This window comes from Ctenopharyngodon idella, chromosome 20 (assembly GCF_019924925.1).
Source record: "Ctenopharyngodon idella isolate HZGC_01 chromosome 20, HZGC01, whole genome shotgun sequence".
Lineage (NCBI taxonomy): Eukaryota > Metazoa > Chordata > Actinopteri > Cypriniformes > Xenocyprididae > Ctenopharyngodon > Ctenopharyngodon idella.
In genome coordinates, this window is record NC_067239.1 from 14,310,647 (window position 1) to 14,324,928 (window position 14,282).

Consider the following 14,282-nt stretch of genomic DNA (forward strand, 5'->3'; position numbering starts at 1 on the left):
GCAAATTTCTCCCTAACCCCATCCCTTCTGGTACTTAGTTGTTTATAGCAAGTAAATGCAGGGTATTTGTGAGCAATGACTGTTGCAGGATACGAATTTGTCTTTTATTGACATTTCTTAAATTAAAAGGTGAAAAATATTGACAATGGGAAAGCACTTAGCTTTACTTGAAATCATTTGTACAGACTCCAGTATCCTCTGGTTTTCTCACCTTCCCACCCTAACCATTTCTTTCAGTAAAAAAACAAACAAAAAAAAAACATTTAGTGCTTTTACTCTCACAAAGATGCACATGCTCAGTATTTTGAAGAATCTGGCAGCAAAGGAAAAACACTCACTTAGTCCTTTCAGACATAACTGCTACTTCTGTTCTGACAGCTGTGTCCATGGTTTTTTTCCTTCATTTTTCCATTTTCTCTTGATGATAGTGATTTGTATAAACAGCTGTGTGGCAGAAATGTTATCTTTGCTCAGGGAGCCTTCTTTCAAAAGCCCTTCTATCAGCACTGTGTCCTTTCATCTTGAAGTGCATCTGTCATTGAAATCGTGATGAGCCCAGTTATTTTACAGCAGGTGATGGATCGCATAAGATGCATCATTACTGTCTAGTTATTAAGTAGATATTTTGCCTCACCAAATCTTCTCTTGTGGTGATCAGCGGTCCAGGCTGTTCTATAAGATTTTTATATCTCAAAATAATTATTTTGGAATATCAGTAGTTATTGATAATTTGTTTATTTGGCATAATGAATTGCTTTGAAATGTTTTTCACCTAAAAATAAAAATTCTGTTATAAATTACTTACCCTCATGTCATTCCAAATCCATAAGACTTTCATTTATCTGAAAGTTCACACAACCAAAATTTGATGCTTCAAAAAGTTTGCTTGTAAAAGTAATCCATATGAATTAAATGATTTAGTTTTCTTTTTTTTTTCTGATTTAACCCATTAAATAATTAATTTTTAAAGTCTAACAATAAACAAAGTATTCTTTAATTATAAGTATTATTATGAATAAAGAACCCAACCCAAATCCAGGGGCAAAAATATTATATGGACTTGGGAGTGGTCTCTTTTGACCTGGCTAGTAAGCAGCCACCTAGCAACCACCCAGAACGCTGGGTAAGAATTAGCAACTGTTTCAGAAAGCCAAGACACCCAATTGCAGCATCCTAGCGTCATGGCTGTGACTTCTACATGGGCCAGCACCTTTTTCTTCAGTTCTAAAACAGTTTCTTTCTAAATCAGTCCTAAAAGGCTGGTAGTCAAACTGAATAATACTTTGAGGAGTTTAATGTTCTTGTGTTTTGGGTATTTAGCTGAAGCTTTTGACTCTAGGTTTCTTAGGTTAAATTGGCTGCTCTCACTTTCTTTGTTAACATCCCTGAGCCTGTGTGCTTTTCTGATATTCTCCACTTTCATACTTTCTTCTATTATTCTGTGTCGTTTTATCCCATCCCCCTCTGGGTGGCTGCCAGACTTCCAGATGTCCCTCCACCTGTTAGCAATGTCCAAAATTCATGTCTCTGTTGCCCACCCAGCCCACCACATTCCTCTGGCTGGATGCCACGTTTGATTCAATTTCACTGTTCTTTGTTCTCTTGATCCCACTATGTCTGTTTATCTGTTCTCCTCTCAGGTGTGGCTTTAAGTGCGTAACATTGGAATAACACTCTCCTCAGCATGAGAGAGTCTCACTTCTGCTCTCATGTGAAAACACTATCCCTTCGTCTTTTAACCAGCTTTTTTCCCCTGAGGAACAAAAGATTTTTGTGACATTTCTAATATCAGAGTGCATGGTTTGTTGTTTTTAAATGTGTTGTGCCATATGTTTTCCCCTCTCCAGAGCGAGCAATCCCCTTTGACCACATGATGTATGAGCACCTGCAGAAATGGGGCCCGAGAAAGCAGGAGGTGAAGTTCTACCTGCGCCACGAAGACTCACCCACTGAAAGCAGCGATCAGGGTGAGAACACTCCCTCTTGACTGGCTGTAGGCCACGTACCGACCACCACCGCTTTCTTCTCATTGGCTGACAGTGGCTGAATGTTTTTCATTCCCTTTTCAGTGGCCTCTAACATGTGAAAGAAAGAGACAAACACATCCTGGATGAACAATGTAGGGTTCTGTTCATGATTCAGTTCTGTTGTGCTGTTCACAAAAATGAATCAAAGTAGCTTTGCAAGTGTCAGTGCCTTCAAACAACAGGCAAAGCGAGGCAAAGTGACTTGGGAAGTCTACCACAATAAAATCATATCAAATACCATATTTAAGATGAAGTAATATTGATGAAATGAACTCAAAGCATATCCCAAACCGAGTAGGCCACAAAAATGCTCAACCTATACAGCACTGCTGTGGCGTGGTGATTAAGTAATATATTACTTGTATATAATCAAGCACCTTGCCTTGCTTCTGAACTCTTGCCTTTCCTGGACAGGTACATACACATTCGCTGGGTGACTTATTAATTAATTACATTCCAAATGAAACTATTGTGAAGTAGTGAAACTTTTGCAAAATGGTCATTTTGGAGAATGCTTATTGTGCAATATTTGAAGGGCACAATTTTAATATTGATTCATCTTCTTAGATTAATTAGACAAAAATGATCAAAAATACATTAAAATATAAAAATACATTTTTTATACATTTTAAATAGTTATGTTTTATTAAAAAATGTCCACAGTTTTAAAGCAGGAAGACAGATTAAATCACTAAATTATAAATTGTAATTAAAAAAAAAAAGAGGTAGAAAGTGCTGCAGGAACACACATTTACATAGTAACCTGACTAATTTCTTTTTCTTGTGAATTTAAGGGACATTTATATCTGTTACATGTTATAATTGCATTAGAGTTGCAATTCTTATGAAAATTACTTGCTTTAACAATTTCCAATGACACCCTCTTGTGTGAATTTCGAACCAAGTAATATATATTCCATAGATTCACTACCAGGGTTCCCACGCGTCCTGGAAAACCTGGAAATCCTGGAATATTAATGACCAATTTTCCAGTCCTGGAAAACACATGGAACATGAGAGAAAAAATCTTGTTGTCCTGGAAAATTATTATTTTTAAATGTTCTTCATTAAAGAATTGGCCGACAACTGGTTGAAACAATTAACGTTAGTAACAGAAAGCGCTCTGTTCAGGGATGCTGAGTTTTGACACGTGAGCTCACGCTGTTTAATCTCCCTGTGATGTATGACGCTGTCTCGTGTTGGCGGGTTTCAGGTGCTAGGAATTAAATGCTCGAATGTTTGCAGCAAATGTTCACTGGTATGCAGGTAATATTTAATTACCTTGTTAATATTATTGTAAAGTAATTATTTTGATACGCATGTGCAAGGAGTCTGCACGGCGAATTACAGTATGCGTGATGTCATTTGTCTGAGAAAAGGTTATCGATTTGTTAAGTCTATTTTATTTAGAATCGTTGGAACGTCTTGCATCCCCAAGACAAATCAGACCCAAACTTCCCAAACCTGTTTTATGAACGATATAGGAAGTGAAAATGAGATGCTGACGCGATGCACAGCGATAATTGCATGTTCATAGTGCAGCACAGACTTGAGGCGGAGGCCGGTAATATATAATGGTGCTTATATAAACGTAATAAAGGCACGTTTGCAAACGTGATACTGATTTTCTGCAACAGTTCACTAAACAAGACGTCAATATAAGTGACTTCCTTTTTAGACAAACTATTGTCTGTTTGCTCTGTTTCACCAACCATAGTAGTTCCAAACAATGCCGGAGCAGAACGTTTCTCTTAGCAACATGCAGTACAGTGGCGTTTCTTTGCCGAATGAATCTGCGTTTTTGATTCATATCTTCGTTTTTGAACGAATCGTTTGAGAAACGATTCATGAAGACCGTCTTTTCTTCATTCCTAAATGAATAAGCGTTTTGAATGAATCGTTTGATAGAGTGACTCCAATGATTCACTCATTAAGACTGTTATTTGCTGCCACCTGCTGGTGGTAAGAGTTTAATTTTTAAAGCATCAGTTGTGATATACTGTTTGTTGATATTTTATTTAAACACTAGATTATTACTAGTGATTTTTGGTGTCATTTTGTTAAATAGTTGGTTAATATAATATGAATATATAACATAACTTAAAGAATGTGTGCTTTCCAAAAAAGAAAAGACAATGAAGTACAATGACCGGATACAAAATTAGAACAGGATAGGATGCAAAAAGAGATGGTAATAAAAATAAAGGGGATAGAATATACAGTTTGTACAGTATAAAAACCATTATGTCTAAGGAGATTCTCTAGCAGGATAGTGAACCAGACGTGTGTGTGTATTTGGTGTATTTCTGATTTTATAGTTAGGTTATAGCCATAAAATGTATGTTTTTTAAGAGAGGAGAGAGGAATATATTACTTTAGGCTGTGAATATGTGATCCTTATATTTTATTCCCATCATCATGAAATTTGAAATGTCCTGGAAAAGTCCTGGTAAATGATCTCTGAAAAAGAGTGGGAACCCTGACTACCGTTCAAAAGGTTCGGTACAATTTTATTTATTTATTTTTTATTTTATTTTATTTTTTTTTGAAAGAAGTCTCTTATGTTCACCAAGGCTGCATTTATATGATCAGTAATGCAGTAAAAGAGTAATATTGTGAAGTATTATTACAAATAAAATAAATGCATAAAACTAAAATAATTTTCTATTTTAATATATTTTAAAGTGTAATTTATTCCAGTGATGGCAAAAATTAATTTTCAGCAGCCATTTCTCCAGTTTTCAGTAAAAATGTCTTTACTGTCACTTTTAATCAGTTTAATCCTTGCAGAATAAAAAGATTAATTTCTGTAGTAAAGCATTATTTTCACTTTTAAACAATATTGTATATTCAGTTGTTACAGAATGTAAGAGGGAAAAACCTCTGAAGTGATTTTATGAAAAGCTATTTTCACACAGAATACTAGACAGATAAAACTAACTTGTCGTCACTTCATTGTACAGTAGTGTATATCAGGATGACCAATGAGATCTCACCATTGGACGGGCTGGTTGCTTGCGTTATCCCTCAACATAGTGTAATGTACGTGATCCGTGTTAACAGTGCTAAAGTCATTCTTTCTCTGTTTCTTTATCCTGTTATTTGTTTTTCACTTTTTGTTCACATCCCAGTGGGGTTTTTCCTATCACTGTAGGCAGGATGAGCTTGTAGTGAGCGTCCACATGGATTAAGGCATAAACCTGAAACCCCTGTGTGTGGGAGGGAAAGAGTGGCAGTAATCCACTGAAAGCACAAGCTCTGTTCCCAGTGTCACATGGCAATAACAAACAGGCCTTTGAACTTTTCCTCCACAGTCAGTCTTGTTCAGCCAACCATGTTTTGCTTGTTAAAATTCCACAAAGTATATTTAGATGCTTTTTGTGTTCATTCATGATTATATTTCACAATTGAATGTGCTTTTTATTGATGGACTCACTGTATTTTATTTCTCCACACTTAGGGAGCCAGCAGTCTCAGGAGCAGCCCAGCAGGAGAGGAGGAAGCAGCTCAGACATGCACAACGAGAACGGGGTTAGTTCATATCACATCCTCATCAAAATGTGTGCCTTCTTTTCTAATCTTAGCATTGTGGTTATTCCAAATGCATCCTGGGGGGTTGAATTCCACACACTTATAAAATCTTATGCTTTCTGCTTACTGTAATGCAAAGTAGCAGCTGCAAAGTTCTGGCTGAAGTTGACACTCTTCAGTACTGAAGCGTTTCAATCACGTCACGTTATTCAGTCCTTCTCTCTTAATCCGAGCCAAACGCAGCCAGACCTGTCACGTCCCAGATTCACTCAACATTTTCTTTCATATAAGCATTTGTCACATCACTCATTCTTTTTGTGGTCTGCTTCTTGCAAAGAGTGGTCCACTGCGCTCGTCTCATCAAACCATCTGGCCCAGATTCCAACAGGGGAAAAGCCAGGCTCCAGGAAGCGGAACTAATTCCACCTTTAGGGAGAAAGATAACTGTAGACCACCAGTGTACCGAATGAGAAAACGCAAACATTTATGGGGGCGTGCTTTTTTTTTTCCTGTACAGCCGTCTTTGTCTTCAGAGATGGAATGATGGCACAGGTAGTAGGGTCGGTGAGGGAGCTGATTAGTGATGCTGTTGCCACCCAGGCATGAAGTCTCACCAATATGGTGCTCAGCACACACTTATTTCTGACAGGTGCTGCCTTCCTGTAGGGACTGTTACACAACACACCTGTCTAACTGTCTTGTCAGGTAAACAAATGGCTCTCATTTTCACTATCTGTTTGTGTTTAAGTGGATTCAAGAGGGTTAACTTATGAAGCTATGGCTTTTGGCTAGTTTGGCCCATGATCCTGCATGTTCTCGGAATAATTTGATTAAATGGTTTAGTTTGACAACTGAGGATCAATTTGCCATCTGTTCTGAAGAAACAGAGGGTGAGGAGTGGACAGAATGAGAATTACTCTGGCATTATAGTTGTTGACCTGGAAGAGATGTATCTTGCGTAAGTTTTTGTCAAGCGTGATCTCATGAAACAGTTGGAAGCAATGGTTTATAGTTAAAATAGTTCATTAGTATTTAAATCAGCATTTTTCTTACTAATTTCACTTCATAAGACTTGGATTCATCAACTTGGGTCGTATGAATTACCGTTGTTTGTTTTGTGTGGTTTTTGAAGCATCAATTTTGTTGTTCCCTTACACTTGCATTACAAACACTCACAGAACAGGATAATTTTTCTAAAAATTTTCATTTGTGTTCATCTGAAAAAAAGAAAGTCATATATATCTGGGATAGCATGAGGGTGAGTAAATGATTAAATGACCATTACTTGGCAAAATTTCAGAAAAGACATCCAGTCATTTCAAAGTAGTGTTAATTTTATCAGCTATTTTTTAATTTAGTCTTAGTCCTGTCACTTTATACTTTTGTTCTTGTTAGTACAATGTTTTGTATTATATTTACTCAACTTTGTCAGACAAGGCTTGTTGTAGATTGCAAAGATTAGGTAAAACATTGGATAGAAAGTGTATCATTTTAACTCTTTCCCCACCAGTGTTTTTGGAAAAAAAAAAAAAAAAAAAAAAAAAAAAAAGTTGCCAGCCACTGCCAGCATTTGTGATCATTTTCACAAAATTTGATTAATCAAAAATTCTAGCTTCATGCATTCTTTTATCAACACTTATGTAGGTAAGTTTCATGAAAAAAGCAACATTTTGAGCCAAAAGCTGAGAAAATCGCATTTTTATCAAAGAAAACACCTTAATTATATTCAGTACGATGATCAAAGCATAGATGCAGTAGATCGCTTCCATCAATACCCCCAAAGCACATCGCAGTCCTGTACCTCTTCCTGGATCAACATTTCACTCGGTAACATTAGGCAGTTTTGATTTATATGCTGTTTAATGTTGATGATCGCATTATTTTGCTTGCATATGAGATTGCTTGTTTCTGCTGCTTCTTTGCCTGTGTTTTGATCGGGAGTTTCTGTACTCATTCAGAAGATTCATAATAGCGCCCCCCTTGCTTATAACAGTGAAAACACGGAAAGCCGGAAAATCTTGCCTTTGGTGGGGAAGCATTGTCTTATAAAAGACGAGATAACTCATCAGTGATGGGGAAAGTGCTAACAAAGCTCTGATTGGGGGTTTTAAACTCTTGACATCTGGCAACCTGGCAATGTTTTGTCTCCTCTCCTTTTTTTTTTTTTTTTTTTTTTTTTTTTTTTTTTTTTTTTTTTTCTTTTTTCCCTCCCCTGACAAAAAGGGAGATTTTGGTAAAGATTTATTTTTAAACCATTTTATTCTCGTCTTTTTCGTCAACGATATTGTGTGTTGATATAGTCACAGTTGAATAACCTTGTTGTCGTCATGTCATCGTCTCATATAAAAGCCAAAGTATACTTCACTTTTTACGTGTACGCGAGGGTCAGCTTACAGTGCGTGTGACGCGAATTTCATCGTCAGAATAGTAGGCGCGTTGTGCTTTTGACTGTGCGTACTTTCTGCTTTAGTCATGGAAAAAAAGCTCATTGACAAACGTTTTTCATCATAGTTTTCATAGTACATGGTACTTTTTTTTTCATAGTACATGGTACCAGTGATTAGAGGTCGACCGATCGGCAGGGGAAAACAGACCGTTTCGAAAGTGTAATTACTGCTGGTAATTGATGCTGGTCATGCTTATAAGTCATTTGCAATTGAAAGTAGAAACGCATGCAATTCAGACGAAACTTCTGGCTAAACGTGGACGTTAACTTTCCCCATTAAACATGTCTATGGGTTCGACATGTCCTCCACAACGTCATCGCTCGTGGCCAGTCAGTGCACTCTAATGCAGTGATGAGCAGCAGGCTGTGTAATATAGGTGAACTCTTTTATTTTTGTTATCACTTATAGAAAATTGGCCAAACATATCGGCCAAAAAAATCGGCATCGGCTGCCCTGATTTCTAAATATCGGCATCGGCCAGAGAAAAACCCATATCGGTCTACTTCTACCTATGATGCGCAGCTAACCTCAAATAATTCTCCTTGAATGTGATCAGAACATAGGTCAGAACATACACTTGGACTGAGTATGAGCCTCAGAGTGCAGCTAAGACAAAACTCCTGGCATATTTCACAACAGCTTTTTTTTTTTTTTTTTTTTTTTTTTTTTTTGGGACGTTTAATCAGATTTCTCCCTCCGGCCTCATCTTGCTTCTAAACATGAACAATTCTAAAGCAGCCCATCCCTGTACTTAAAGTAATATCTCTCCCTGCCCAGGATTCAAGGCAAGTCGTCACTGGCACACAGACACTGTGCTGATTCACCAGCATGACATTTGTGTATATAAATATGTGTGCATGTTAGAGTGAAATTCTTTGAAACCTCATAACGCGTTCAGTTGCATTGTTATTCTCCCGTTACATGTTTATTATTTTGTGGATTACACCCATTTCATGACATAACCGCTTTTAAGAGGATCATCCCCCAGGTTTTACCGCAGGGCTGCTTCGACTTCTCTGTCCCTCTGAAGATGTTTTTTTTTCTCTCTCTCTCTCACTCACCCACTCACTCACACACACACACACACACACACACACACACACACACACACACACACACACACACACACACACACACACACACACACACACACACACACACACAGTGTTCACAGTATGGTAAATCCCTGTATGTGTGGCCAGCCTGTAAAAGGGGAAAAAATTCCCCTTATGAAATAGTGGGTGGCCCACTCTCTCTCATTTTCTATTGCTGTCACTCCATCTGTTGTCTTTTGCTTTTCCTGAGAGTCTCCTTTCTAACCGTGTGCCGTGTCAGAGGGTCACCGTGGCCCTGTCTGTGGAGCGTGTAAGTGCATGCTGGGACTTTTAGTCCTTTTTGTCAATCCCCTTTACTTGTTTGTTTCATCTTCTCTTTCATCCCATCACCCCATCCCTGCACACTTCGTTCATCTACACAGCTTGTGACTGACTTTGTGCCCCGAGGGAGAGTCTAAAAGGTAAGGCTGCCTCTGCTCTCCATGCAGAAAGAGACCATCCTACGCACAAGTCTCTTTTCAATAATACATTTCTGAACATTCATAGACTCTTGATGCTTTTCAAGGGTTAAATCATCTGTTGTCAAATCTGCGTGTGGTCCGTTGTACTTGCAAAGTAATAAGAGCTGTCAGTCTTTTTTTTTTGTGTTCTTTGTGATAGATTAAATGGGCAATAGACTGCTCTATGCTATCTAATATCACTAGAGCCACTGCTTATACAGGAACACCATGCTTGTCCATCACACATGCAGAGTTATGAGCTTCAGAACGCTGAACTGTGTGAGCAGATCATGTTTTATAAAGTTGAAGCTGATCCTTGTGTGTGGGCAGATACTCTCTCCAGGGCATCACGTGTTCCAGGTTTTGCTGTTTCTTCACTCATTTTCACTCAACACTTCGCTTTTCGTCATGAATTATAATTATTTTGAAAATGTCTCTTGATGGTTTATTCTTAGTTTCTACATTGTTCTTCCACTGAAACAGTTATGTGAACTTGTATGCAACTTCATGATTTCAGGTTTATTGTGAATAGCTTGTTAGTTGTCTGTTTGTTTTAAGTTCTCCAATATTTGTTAGTTTGTGTCAGAATTCATTAAGTTCCCTGTATCTTTAACATTAGCTATCTTTCAAATTAGAGAGAGATTTAAGCAAAATGACATTGTAACTGAAATATAGCCTAAAATAGAATAAAATCTAACTGATTAATTAGTGTCAATACCAAGCCCTATTTAGAAGTGTTCATGATTGTGGTCGTGGTAGAGTTATGTCTTCAGATTTCTATGCTCTAATATTAAATAAGGTCAAAGACCTGGTGTTCTAATGTACTGCTTATCATAACATTGCTTGAACGTCTTTTACATCCTCTCTAAGATCTGCACAGCTTTCAGGCCAGTGCCAATAGATGAGCGCCGGTCTAAATCTTAGTGTGGAAAGCGGATTATATGTGTGCCTCCTCCATGCCAAGAGTCACAGATGAACATGCTGTCCATGTGGGTGCATTCTGTGAAGTGATGAAGGATGGATTCTTATATCACTCGACTTGTTATAAAACTCCTTGGTTGTGCAGCATACCATCAAAATAATATTTCTTTTGGAAGACGAGCTTAGCTTTTATCTGTTGTTTCACCAGCCAGCTTTGGCTCATGTGCTTTGGCAACATGTAAAGTTGCATCCAAAGCTGCTTTGACTGGGGAACACAGCCCTGTAGAGATGGAGTATTTAATGCCAGAGTTTGTCCTGCAATTTAAGTTTTGGGCATAGGGAGAGTATTTTTTTTTTTTCTTATATCTCAGCAACAACTCGCCAATTAATTTGCACTTTCAGGTTTGCTAACATGTTTTTAAGAGGGTGAATTTCGGAGTAGTCGGAGTAGTTCGGTAGTCGATGTTACATGGTGTTCGACTTCACACAGATTACATTAATTGCACAACACTGCACTGGCCCTTCTGTCATTTTGCCTTTTTATAGAAACAAAAAAACATTTAGTTCAGTTGGACAACAGACACTACAGTTCTAAACTGAAAATGTCTGCTTTGCTCCATACAGCGCTAGCTGCAGAATCCCAGCACAGTGCAGCAGGTGTCAGATTTCACTTATCACTTGACGTGAGTAAGGAGAGATGACTGACAAGACAATGGCGGAGGATTTGAGCGGCATTTACAAATATCTTTTCTTGTTCCCTATACACAGAGTGCGCATGATTGCGATTGAAAAGCATTTTCTGTACCCTGTATATTGATAGTGGCTCAAATCCCCCCCCCCCCCCTTAATGCATCCTTGGTTCCAGAATGTGAAGCGTCTGGAGAAGCATGCTATAGTTGTTCTGTAGCACATGATCTATATAACATGGCCCTGGAGTCCAAGTTATTACCCACTGACCTGCTTCCTTTGTCTTGTATTGAATGATCTGCTTTACAGAAATTGTTGTTACTTCCTACCTACAAGGCAAGAAAGCAGTGAGCAAAATCTTCAGCTTGGCCACAGGAATGATGCAGTCTGCTCTTTAAATAACCATCTTTTCTTAATTTACCTTAGGGCTGAATATTGTTTTAACAAGCGTTGAGTTTCACCCCATGGTTGAATGATCTCTTACACCTTCCCTAGAGATCCACGACCATATTTGTACAACTGCATCTGGTAAAAAGGATCATGCCATGCAGTCTGACTAGAGGGCGGCTGAGAGCTCACTCCGCTGAATGTCCGAGGGGACTGGGGAGTGTTTTTCTCTCCAGAAGCACCTCAGAAATGGATAATCAAATCAGTCTGTTGCATGTCGCTCCTTGCGCCACATTGCCATGGAAATAGGCTCTTTACAACCAATATGATGTGGCCATACAGAGTTGCCTGTGTGGGTAAACAGAGCATGACACAATTGGCCTTGAAGCCATATATCACTCTCTTGCAAACTGAATCAAATCATTTCAGCTTTAATGAAATTTAGACTTCTGCCATGCAGCTCATGCTTATGGGAACTGCATGAAAAGCTGCGTCATTAATTGATCAAGTCGTGAGTATTTTGTGCTGAGGGAAGCTGAACTTTAAAAAAAAAAAAAAAAATAATAGGTAAGTGTTGAGCTAAGATGTGTTATGCTTTCTTGTTATGTAGCCGAGTTGCTTTGAAATTGATCATTTGAAGTATTGAAATGTTTCTGTGCTGGTGTCTTCAGACACATTTGAACTACAGCCATAACCAGTGTTCGTAATGCTGCTTGTTGTATCTGACATATAGCCTGTTTTATTCTCAATCACAAAGCAGTAGCAGTGGAGAAAAGTTCAATCCATCACTCTGATTTAAAATGACAGTTGGTTTGATCCAGACCCAATAGGGTCTTGTGCTCTAGGCAAAACTTTTTTTTTTTCTCAGAAATCACTAATCGTTAGTTGATTGGAAGGGACAGTTTTGTATTGATACAGAGCATGAGCACAATCTTTCTAAATTTGAAATCAAAGGACACTTCCAGTGACATAGTAACCTGTTTAAGTTAGTTGATATTTGTTTGACATTTGTTTGCTTTTTATGGTAACACTTTACAATAAGGTCTCATTTGTTAACCTTAGTTAATGTATTAACTTTCATGAACTAACAATGAGCAATACATTTGTTACAGTATTTATTAATCTTTGTTAATGTTGTTAATAAAAATCCAGCTGTTCATTGTTTGTTCATGTAAGTTAACGGTGCATTAACTAATGTTAACAAATACAACATTTGATTTCCATAGTGAATTAGTAAATGTTGAAATTAACATTAACTAAAATAAATAAATACTGTAGAAGTATTGTTCATTCTTAGTTCATGTTAACTAAAGTGGTTAACTAATGTTAACTAATGAAACCTTATTGTGAAGTGTAACCCTTTTTATTTTGTAAATAAAATGTATAATATTGTGAAATAGTTTTAAAGTTTAAAATACCGGTCTTCTATGTATTTTAAAATGTAATTTATTCATCTGGTGGCAAGGCTGAATTTTCAGCATCATTACTCCTATCTTCAGTGTCGCATGATCTTTCAGAAATGTATTAATTATTAATATTCATTTTGAAAATAGTTCGAAAAAACATTTATCATCTTTTAAAAAAAATCTTACTGACCCAAACTTTTGAACGGTAGTGTACTTTTAAACTCGTTAGATAATATTTATATTATTGTTGCTGAACCGCTATACATGCATTTGATATTTGTTCTTATTTATCATTGTTGTTTTTATCATCTCTATTGTGAAATATTTGTTTGTACATGGTGTTATGTCTATTATGTGGTAGCATGGTTGTGTGTACAGTTTGTTCTCAGTAAACTGTTTTGTATGGTGTCAAATGTTATTGTATTTACACAGTCATTTTCTTGGCTCTAACCTCTAGCTAAAACCACTGTTATCTTAATCCATTTTATAATTATATGTTGCTGTAACAACACTGGTGATTTAGCAGGCGATTTTTTTTTTTTTTTTTTTAAGCACAGATAGTGATTTAAAGTGAAGAGATCAACAAAAACAAGACATTGTGAGACATGAGTATTGATTCAACCATCACATCATAGTGGAAAAAATACTACCCATGAATTATGAAAATAGATCATGGTATTAACTTGGCTAAGAATAGAAGTAGCCATGAGCTATAGGTGACCTGGCAAAATCATGCCACAAACATCACCACAGTATCTTTCTCATGCTGTGCATATTTGTGCGCTCATGCAGGTTAATGTTAGTATTAATGCTGATAGATTGCCACATTGATGCATCATGGTACAGCATTCAGTGCCAGAGTTTATAAACCTTTGTTGGGTAGCAAATTTTGTCAGTAAGAGGATGTTACTATTGAAAGCATTGTCTCTCTGTAACAAATTGAGACTTTTTGGTTAAGTGTGTTGCTGAGGGACATGGCTGAGATGGGCAGTGCCATTTCTCATATAATAACAGATCATCATATGTTTTTGAAAGACAGAACATACACTATATTTGCCAAAAGTTTTGAGACACCTGCCTTTACGTGCACATGAACTTTAATGACATCCCATTCTTAATCTGTAGGGTTTAATATGGAGCTGGCCCACCCTTTGCAGCTATAACAGCTTCAACTCTTCTAGGAAGGCTTTCCACAAAGTTTAGGAGTGTGTTTATGGGAATTTTTGACCATTCTTCTAGAAGCGCATTTGTGAGGTTAGGCAGTGATGTTGGCGAGAAGGCCTGGCTCACAGTCTCCGCTCTAATTCATCCCAAAGGTGTT

At 37.4% G+C, this 14,282-nt stretch overlaps 1 protein-coding gene across 4 annotated transcripts in view; it reads left to right on the top strand.

Annotated features, from left to right (window-relative positions):
• ppp1r13bb (protein phosphatase 1, regulatory subunit 13Bb) overlaps window positions 1-14,282 on the top strand; it is a 62,836-nt gene that overhangs the window by 26,524 nt on the left and 22,030 nt on the right. For all 4 annotated transcript variants that reach the window (XM_051874429.1, XM_051874427.1, XM_051874430.1 and 1 more), the window contains 2 exons: window positions 1,848-1,967; window positions 5,488-5,558. In XM_051874429.1, coding sequence (XP_051730389.1) covers window positions 1,848-1,967; window positions 5,488-5,558 — 191 coding nt within the window. The remainder of the gene's footprint in view (window positions 1-1,847; window positions 1,968-5,487; window positions 5,559-14,282) is intronic.